Source organism: Lutra lutra, chromosome 15, assembly GCF_902655055.1.
Source record: "Lutra lutra chromosome 15, mLutLut1.2, whole genome shotgun sequence".
NCBI classification, from domain to species: domain Eukaryota; kingdom Metazoa; phylum Chordata; class Mammalia; order Carnivora; family Mustelidae; genus Lutra; species Lutra lutra.
In genome coordinates this window covers 40,196,671-40,206,765 of record NC_062292.1, presented here as the reverse complement: position 1 = coordinate 40,206,765, position 10,095 = coordinate 40,196,671, and the positions used below count along the sequence as shown (strand labels likewise).

The 10,095-nt window shown below is 41.4% G+C and overlaps 1 protein-coding gene across 1 annotated transcript in view; it reads left to right on the top strand.

The window, feature by feature from the left end:
- Positions 1–6,308: 6,308 nt before the first annotated feature.
- The window catches only part of KIF14 (kinesin family member 14), a 53,572-nt gene continuing 49,785 nt past the window's right edge, over positions 6,309–10,095 (top strand). Inside the window, 2 exon segments of the mRNA XM_047705372.1 lie at positions 6,309–6,637; positions 8,733–9,994. Of these exon segments, the coding sequence (XP_047561328.1) occupies positions 8,844–9,994 (1,151 nt within the window). The 5' untranslated portion in view covers positions 6,309–6,637; positions 8,733–8,843.

The window sequence follows — 10,095 nt, the reverse complement described above, 5'->3', positions numbered from 1 at the left end:
AAGAACAATAAAATGAGACTGAGAAAGAGATGTAGGAGACTTGAGCTGAGAGAGAGTTCAGCAAACAAGAGAAGAGTGTTTTAAAATGGAGTGGTGAGGGGAGGCTGGCTGGTATGGTTGGTGGAGCATGGAGCATGTGACTCTTGATCACTGTGTCAGGAGTTCCAGCCTCATATTGGGTATAGATATTACTGAAATAAAATAAAATAAAACAAAATGTAGTGGTAACTAATCATGCTAAACGCTGCAGAGAGTTAAGACATACAGGTCTGAAGGTCAGGATTTTTTTTTTTAATGAAGGATTTTATTTTTCTTTAAATATTTTATTTATTTATTTGAGAGAGAGCACGAGCACGGGGGCGGAGGAGGCTTGTGGGGAGAAGCAGAGGGAGAGGGAGAAGCAGACTCTTTTCTGAGCAGAGAACCCGACAGGGATCACAAGCTGAGCAGAAGGCAGACTGACTGAACCTCCCAGGCACCCCTGGAGGGTCAGCTTTTTATGAGAGCTGACAGTAAGGTGACTGGTGAGCTTGGGAGAGATGTGTCTGCACTTTTTTCCTAGAGCAGAGCCCTGTTCAGTGTTGAAGTTCATGGGCTAGAATTGGACCTCTCTTGCCTCTCACTATTATCATAATGGGTGGGATAGTGGGGTAGAAGTTAGTTGAAATGAGAAGTGAAGGGAGCAGTAAAGGAATAGAGAAAGGGAGTGTTGGCCTTCAAGAAATTCATATGAAGAGAGGAGTATCCTGCGCTTATCCCTGTCATGGTTGATCCAACCTCATACTGTGAGGTTAACTTCCAATCAGAAAGAGTTGTGGAGGAGTGCTCGGGTGGCTCTGACTCTTGATTTTGGCTCAGGTCATGATCTTAGATCAAGCCTAGCGTTTGCTCTCTACACCTCCCCCCGACCCCACCCCACCGCTGAACATGGAACCTGCTTGAGATTCTCTCTCTCAGCCCTGTCTTCCCTCACCTTCTGCTCAGTCTTCTGCTCACTCGTGCTCTTTCCCCCACCCCAAAAAGAAGAAAGAGAGAAAGAGAGAGGAAGGAAGGATGGATGAGTTGTGGACATCTCATTTGTGTCCATGGAAAAGTCCCAGACTCTCTTACTTTATTTAGACCTTGGTTCTTAACCTTTAGCACTATTCCTAGAAACCTGATTATTTGGGGCCTTAATGGCCCTGCTTCTTTCTTGGTTTTAATGAGTCTTAATTTCTCAGTATTTTCTTTTGGATACCATCTTGTGTTCTCTTTCTGGCTTCTACCCCTTGTAGCTGCCCTGTCCAACAGCCCTGGAAAAAGGCAGCCCTTCCGCATGAATTCGACATGCTTCATACACCTCTACATCTGCTATGCCCCTTCCTAAGGGAGCACTGACATGAGGAGGGATGGAAAGGTAGAAAAGGAGCCAGAGGACAAGAAGAGGTGTAGGGGTAGGGCACTCTTCTCTTCTCTTCTCTTCTCTTCTCTTCTCTTCTCTTGCGGAAGAGAGAAATGTTGAAGATGGAAGACAGGATAACTGATGGAGGGAGGCCCCTAGTGGTGGAATCCAGGATCCAGGAAAGACACCAGTTTCTCTGAAGCCAGAGCTAAAAGACGGCTCAAAGGAAGGAAAAGTTTGCAGCTGGCGACAAATGCGATTGGAAACTTAGGGAAAATGTCAGTAGGGTTATCTTAGATGACTGAAGATGTAATTGGTTCCGATTGAGCTCACAGTTGTGCAGAACTCAGGTTCCACATAATGTGCTTGCAATTTTCATATGCACGGTCCATTTTAATTCTCCTAAATACCTGACGATTAACTGCATATAGTTGAAACATATCGATTTAAATTTATATACGGTAATGTGTCACATTTATCAAATCATTTCATGTGTATTATCTAATTTGATTCTTCTAGCGACCATTGATACATTGTCTCCTCATTTTACAGGTAAAGAAGCCAAGGTTCAAAGGGAGGTAAAATAATTTGAGTGACAGCAGGTTTTATAACTTTAATCTCCCAAAAGAACTATTATTTTAGTGAGTCAAATTTGAAAACATAAGGCATTTTAAGGGCTGCTGTTTTGGCAGTAACAAAGCATTCTGCCTGAACTAGAGAACAGGGCTCTGACACGGGCAGATACGTTTGGATGTTGGAGAGGGCCTTATGCCCTAAATCAGGCAGATGCTAGCCACTGACTCAGAAAACTGATTTTATTTATTTATTTAACAGAAAGCGATCACAAGTAGGCAGAGAGGCAGGCGGGGGTGGGGGGGGAAGCAGGCTCCCCACAGAGCAGAGAGCCCAATGTGGGTTGGATCCCAGGACCCTGGGATCATGACCTGAGCCAAGCTGAAGGCAGAGGCTTTAACCCACTGAGCCACCCAGGTGCCCCTGAAAACTGAGTCTTGAAATGGAATGAGGTTCATTCAAGTTGTTCACCCTATGAACCTTATGTTGGCCAAGTCTGCATTCTAGATTCCTTTTTCTTTCCTTCTTTTCCCTTTCTTTCTTCCTTTCTCTCTTTCTCTCTCTCCTTTTTTTTCTTTTAAGGATTTTATTTATTTATTTGACAGAGAACAAGAGAGATCACAAGTAGGCAGAGAGGCAGGCAGAGAGAGGGGGAAGCAGGCTCCCCACTGAGCAAAGAGCCTGCCTCGGAGCTCTATCCCAGGACCCTGGGACCATGACCTGAGCTGAAGGCAGAGGCCCAACCCTCTGAGCCACCCAGGTGCCCATCTTTTTAAGGTATTATCTTTAAATAATCTCTACATCCAACATGGGGCTCAAACTCACAACCAGGAGACCAAGCGTCACACACTCCAGGAACTGAGACAGCCAGGAGCTCCTGGATTCCCTTTTCTTATCTTTCAAAACGCCTACAAAATCTGAAGTTCTAAAAAAAGGTAATCAAATTGGAGCAAAATTGAGATTGCTACCGCTCCCTCTTGGAATTAGGTTTTCATTGCTCTTTTGATTTCTAAGAGTATAGGGAGTCCTTTACAAAACGAGACTCACTATTTCATCTTGTAGTTATTTCTAGGGATTAAATCATAATCCTCATCCTTTATAAAATAAGATGTGTCATTATTATAACAGAGAGCTTCTAAAATGCATGATCCCAGTTTCTCATCACTAGCCTTGAGTAGGGCTTTTCCGTGTTTTGGAGAGTTATATTAAGCTATGCATTTTAGTAGCTTACGTTTATTAAGCATTAATCCTCCAGCAGGCTCCAAGCTAAGCACTTTGCATACATTATCTCATCTAATCCTCATTAGGAAGCTTTAGGGAAGGTAGCGTTACCATCTGCAATTTCCATATGAGGGAGCTGAGGCAATCAGAGTTTAAGTGACTTTCTCTTCTGGTCAATTGTGGACAGGATTTGTAGAAGTATATCTCAGTGTAATAAATAAAAGATCAAAATTCCTCTTGGGTAACCTGGAGATGGCTCACAGGTAGCCCTTGGTCCTGTGGAGTGTTATTCCTACGGTTGGAATTAAACTGGGAGCTTCTAAAAGCAGAAAGAAGAGGGAAATATGGTTAGTTTAGTGTTAGAAGAAGGTCCTCTGACAGTTGGGGCAGAGCACTTGGGGAGGCAAAAGTGAGACAGACAAGGTCCTGCTCCATTTTGAGCTCACAGTCTTGGGCAGATTATGATTATAAGCCAGACATTGTCTGGTCTTATTGGACTCATAACTATAACCTTAATGGACACTTAGCTGTTTTTTTTTTTTAAGATTTATGTATTTATTTTAGAGAGAGCGCGCGAGCATGAGTGGGGAGAGGGCAAAAGGCGAGGGAGGGAGAGAAGCAGATGCCCTGCTGAGCATGGAGCCTGATGGGGCTCCATCTCACATCCCTGAAATCATCCCACATCCCTGAAATCATAAGGTGAAATCAAGAATCGGATGCTTAACTGACTGAGCCACCCAGGCTCCCTGGCACTTAATCATTTTAATAAGATTTATTTATTTCTCATCTTTAACCACTTAAAGTATCTCTCAGGGTTGAGCATTGAGAATTTTTCCAGTTTGGGACCAATATGGATACACAATTTTCCTGCACACTTTTTGGTATCTACTGAAATTTTTTTTAAAAAGATTTTATTTATTTATTTGACAGAGAGAGACACAGCAAGAGAGGGAACACAAGCAGGGGAGTGGGAGAGGGAGAAGCAGGCTTCCCTCTGAGCAGGGAGCCTGATGCGGGGCTCATTCCCAGGAACCTGGAATCATGATCCGAGCCAAAGGCAGGTGCTTAACAACAGAGCCATCCAAGCGCCCCTGAAATATTTTCTTAGAATAAATTTTTGCAGAACAGTTCCTAGGTCAAAGAGTATGAATATCTTTATGGTTCTTTCCACACATTATCATGTTGCTTTCTAGAACGTTTTGTGATTTGCACAACATATTTATTAAGCATCTACAATATATCGAGCTTTATATTAGACACTAGGGATATATTGTGAACGAATATGGTCCCTGCCTTCAAGAAGTATAACAATTTCTGTCACTAAAAATATATACTTCTAAATATTTTTTAAAGATTTTATCTCTGGGGTGCCTCTGTGGCTCTGTTGGTTAAACACTTGACTCATGATTTTGGCTCAGGTCACCATCTCAGGGGTGTGAGATGGAGCCCTGAGTAGGGCTCTGCTGGGCGTGGAGGCTGCTAAACACTCTCTCTCTCCATCTACCTCTCCCCACCAGTCAGAAGTTAAAAAAAAAAAAAAGATTTTATTATTATTTTTTAAGATTTCATTTATTTGAGAGAGAGGAGAAAGCACAAGCAGGGGGAGGGGCAGAAGGAGAAGACTCCCTGCTGGGCAGGGAGCCTGACCTGGGGCTCCATCCCAGGACCCTGGGATCATGACTTGAGCCAAAGGCAGACGCTTAACTGACTAAGCAACCCAGGCGTCTTTAGATTTATTATTTTTTAATGTCATCTCTATACCCGCTTCCCAAAGCGGAGCTCACACTCATGACCCCAAGATCAGGAGTTGCATGCTCTACCAACTAGGCCAGCAGATGCCCCTATACATTTAATTTTGATGCCAATCAACAGGACATAAGTGTAAAAAACAATTTTTAAATTATACCTATTTTTCTTTTACACTTGCATTAATGATTTGGGTGTTTATGTTCTATTTTTATATAAATTATTTTTGTCTGTAGGTTGATTCTTTTTTATGTGAAATATCATTGTCCATTTTAAAATTCTGTTTATTTTCTTATTCTACTTATAAGCTTATTTCCTTGTAAAATTGAAAGAAATGTTTTCATCTGTCATATTTAACATATTTTTCTTGTTAGCTTATATTTTATCATTTCATTATTACTTCCAACTACACATGTTTAAAATTTTTATGTATTTGAGATTGTCAGTCTTTCCCTTTGCCATATCTTTTGCTTATAAACTGAATGGCTCTTTTCTCATAGACCTGATAAATATTATATTATTTTTCTGATGGTTTCTCTATAACTTAATCATCCTTAATTTTAGAATGATTTTTAGAGTGAGTTTTAGAATAAGTACTTCATCATCCATTCAGTTTTCTATATAGTTTGGAGCCACTTCTGGTTTCCTTTCGTATACCATTGAACACATTTCCATTACCTGCACTTTTGCCCTTTAAAAAACACTGGTTGCTCAAAATAATTTAAAAATTAAAAAATTAAACAAAAATAAAAATAAAATTACTGTTGCCTTAATAACATGTTTGACTAGAGTCTCTCATTGATTCTTGTTATATTTCAGAATGTATTTTTGCTACTTCTTTTGTGTTTCAAAATCTTATTGGAATATATATTGAAACTGATTAATCTTATGACGTGACTTCAGAATTCTAGTTATACCACTTGCTGGTTGCTTGTTCACCGGTTTAACTCTAAGCTTGGGGATAATATTAATATCTGCCTCGTTAAATTTTTAGAATTAAGTGGAAAAATTCCACGTAAAGTCTTTTAGCACACTTTCTATCTCCACGCTTTGCATAGGAAATGCTAGAATCGTATTAATTATTATGCTTAGCTTGAGGACAAATAGCCATTTTTACAACTTCACTGTAAGGTGGATAGGCCACGATTTTTCTATACTGAGCATCGACAAAAGCGTCACTGTCACTCTTATTTAAAGGTGCCCAAGCTCCAAGCCTTAGCGCAGCCCGGGGAGGGGCGGGCCCCGTTGCCTAGGAGATGGGGGGCGGGTCTGGAGTTTAGAATCTTTGCTACCAGACTACAGGCACTTCCTGGGGGCGGAAGGAGGCGAGGGCGCGGCGCCCGACGCGACGTCCAGCAGCCAATCAGAAAGCAGGGCGCCCATTCAAATTGCTGCCGAAGAGGGAGCCGGCGGTGCGGGTTGTGAGTGGTGTGGACGTCGTTGGGGAGGTTTTCGCGAGTGGGGAACCCTTCAGAGGGGCGAAGTATCCATGCTGTGGGGGCGTGCGGGCGCCTTCTGTACCGGTGACCGCTGAGGTGCGAGTGGAGGCCTTAGCGCGGGGTCCCCCACCGGCCCCGGAATCCCGGTCTGCGGCCGAGGGGTCCCCAAAGGACGCGCGCGGGCGGCTCCTCTGTGGGGACCCGGAAGCCGGACTTCAGGGCCCCTCGGCCGGGGCCTCACCCACTGAAGTCTCGCCCAGTCGGTTGGCATTAAGAGGTACATTCGCTGTCGCAGCCTTCGGAGTGACTAGCGGGGAGAACCATCCACGGGGATCTTTCGCTTGTGGTTGTGACTTAATTTCCTTCTTTCTGTTCGTTCCACTCCTCTTTAAACTCCGATGGCAAAACGTCCCAAACAAAAAGCCCCATCTGTTTGCGTTAGTAGCAAATAGTTTTTAGCTGCGGTAGAATTTCCAGAATCTTTTCTTGCCTTTAAATTTACTTCCATAAAAGGAACATTCTGTACTTTTAGTTAAAATGTTGAAGGAAGATGCTTATATACTGACGGTTTTGTTTTTGTTTTGTTTTTCTCTTTTTGGGGCGGGGGCGGCGGCGGCGGCGGTAATGATTATTACTTATTTAAAACTTTAAAAGACCTACTTAAAAGTTAACTTCTATTATTTTATCCCTGCATATATAGTCAGTATCTATGGAATAGTTTGAGCAAGTGTCATTTTACAAGTTAGAACCAGGCATGCAAATTTAAAGGACTTGTTACATCAGTAGTACACAGTTCCGTGCAGAGTTGACTAGAAACCAGGCCTTTTAGCTGTCACTGCAGTTCTTTTTCTTTTAAACCATTAGTGCTGCATAGATATTGTTGACATATTTACAGACACACCTGTCTGCTTTGTTGTCTAACTGCTAGAGGGCAAGCTGTCTACTTACCTAATCTTGCATAATTTTTCTCAACAGAAGCAATTAATTTACTTGTTATAGTTATTGTCTATGGTATTTATTTGGGAATACTCTGTTTTGCTACCCCTCTCAAACTAATCTCCACGAGGCATCCCTGTAATTAACATACATTCAACAGGTGTTATCGAAATGCTTTATCCAGTCTTTGATTTAGGTGCCAGGGTTTCTGTTAGTCCCTCTCCTAATCTGCAAACAGGGAGTACTCAACTAAAAATCTTTGCTGACATGCACGTTCCTACCCCCCACCTTATTGTGTTAAAAGACACATAACATGTATCATCTTACCTTCTTTTACGTATACATTTTAAAGTGTATATCCTTAAATACATTCATCTTGTTCAGCCGTCACTAACATCCATTCCCTAATCCTTTGTCATCTTGTAAATCTGAAACTCTGTACTTATTAAACAACAACCCCTCATTTTTCTCCTGGCTCCAGCCCCTGGCAACCACCATTATACTGTCTTTATGATTTTTAACTACTCCAAGTACCTCATGTGAATGGAATCCTCCAGTATTTGTCTTTTTGTGACTTATTTCATTTAGCTTTAAGTCTTCAAGGTTCATCCATGTTATAGCATATTGCAGAATTTCTTTTTAAGGCTGCATAATATTTTGGTGTCTGTAAATACCACATTTTGGTGAGCCCTTCATCTATCCATGGACACTTGGGTTGCTTCCATATTTTAGGTACAGCGAATAATACTGCTAGGAACATGAGTGTACAAATGTCTCTTCAAGACCCCGATTTTAGTTCTTTTGGTTAGATATCCAGAAGTAGAATCCCTAGGTCATATTGTAATTCTATTTTTAGTTTTTTGAGGAACTTCCATGCTGTTTTCCACAGTGGCTGCGCTATTTCATGTTTCCACCAGTAGCACACAAGGGTACCAATTTCTCCACATCCTCACCAATACTTGCTTTTTTTGTTAGTAGCCGGCCTAATGGGTGTGATATGGTATCTCATTGTAGTTTTGATTTGCTTTTCCCTAATGATTAGTGATGTTGAACATCTTCTTATGTGCTTATTGGCTATTTAAGTATCTTCTTTGATATGTACTGTTTACATCTTTTAAGTCACTTAGTATCTTTATCCTGATATCATGGAAAACTGTGTATTTCTTCTAGACTAAGGAAATGGGAACAGGGTCTTGTCAGTAGTATCTATCAGAGGGCCTGGCATGTAATAGGGACTCAGTAAATATTTGTTACATAATGATTATAAGCTCTTTGAAGGCAGAGATTGTGTGAAGTTGCTTAGGAACAGTATCCGAGGAGGAGATTGTGATTTATTCTAATGTATTCTTTTGGGAAATTATTTTCACAGTGGAGAGTTCTCGTATTTTTTAATGTCTGTTTATAGTCTTATAATCTAATTTTTTTTTTTTTTACAGTTTAGCAGATAATTGGAAACTTACACATAAGATATGGCTGGAAGTCAAATGAACATCTAAAAAAGAGCTTTGGATCTTCAACAACACTTTTTTAAAACAACTTGTGCCACAATGTCAGTATACACCACACATAGTAGAAATAACAGGGATATCCTTGGTATACCTTCTTCCCAAAAGAGTTCATCACTGAATGTCCTCACCCATAATAGCAGACGTAAGCTGCATTTGAATTCAGATATGTCAGAATGCGAAAATGATGATCCGTTATTGAGATCTACAAGTAAAATCAGAGACATAAATTGTACTTATGTGATTTCAGCCTGTAAAAAAACAGGAGAGGTTCCTCTTACCCCTGACCCTGTAGGTAGATTGGCACTTCAGAGAAGAGTTACAAGGAACAAAGAATCATCTTCACGTGGCAGCCAGTTGGGAGACTCAACGGAAAATACTGCAGAGACACGTCTTACATTACAGCGTCGTGCTAAAACAGAATCTGTGGACAAGTGGAGAACAACTCAAACAGATTCTGTGGAAAAGGGGAAAACAGCTCAAACAGATTGTGTGAAAAAGTGGAAAACAACCCAGAATGTGGGAAGCCCAACAGAAAATGATTGTGCTTCCCTGGAAGCGAGGAGAAAGGTAACAGTTGTAAATAATGATAAAGACTCTTCTGTTGCACCTTTCGTACCTTTAGCGGAAGGCCCAAAAGACATTGAAGTGATGAATGATGAAAAACACAAAGAAACATTTTCTGCCCCTCTTGGGGCAAATGAACATGTTGCACTTCAATACTTAAGTAATAGAGCACCCACTGATTCCCAGAGTCAGACTAAAGTTGTTCCATCCAGTCACTTGGCAACAAAACCTCTTCAGAGCAAGTTGAGTATCAAAGTGTCCGGAACAGGAAACTTACATCAGCGAAGTACTGGGAAGGATATGGCAAAAAATTCAAATAAATTTGAAAGCTTAGAAAAAAGAACACCTAAGAAGTACGTCATAGGACACAAATGGACACCGAAGTGTGGCACGCCACAGCTCATGAGCCCAGCTGCATCGACACCAAAAAGTAGGGTGCCTAGCCTCCAAGTTAAACAAAAGCCAAGAGGTTCTCTTCTAGCAAATGAAAGGGAAAGGTCACAAGAAAATACACTCCCTCTTGAAGAGGAAACAGCAGGTCGGAACACTTCTATAGAAGCAGACCCCATAAAAGTAGAGAACAGTCAAGTGACAGTGGCAATACGTGTGAGGCCTTTCAGCAAGAGGTATGTTACACCTTTTAAAATCTAAGGCCAAACTTCTGACATGTAACATGTCTCATTCCTCTCTGCCTTTGGAAAGTGAGTGCATTCATGCACCTTCAAGC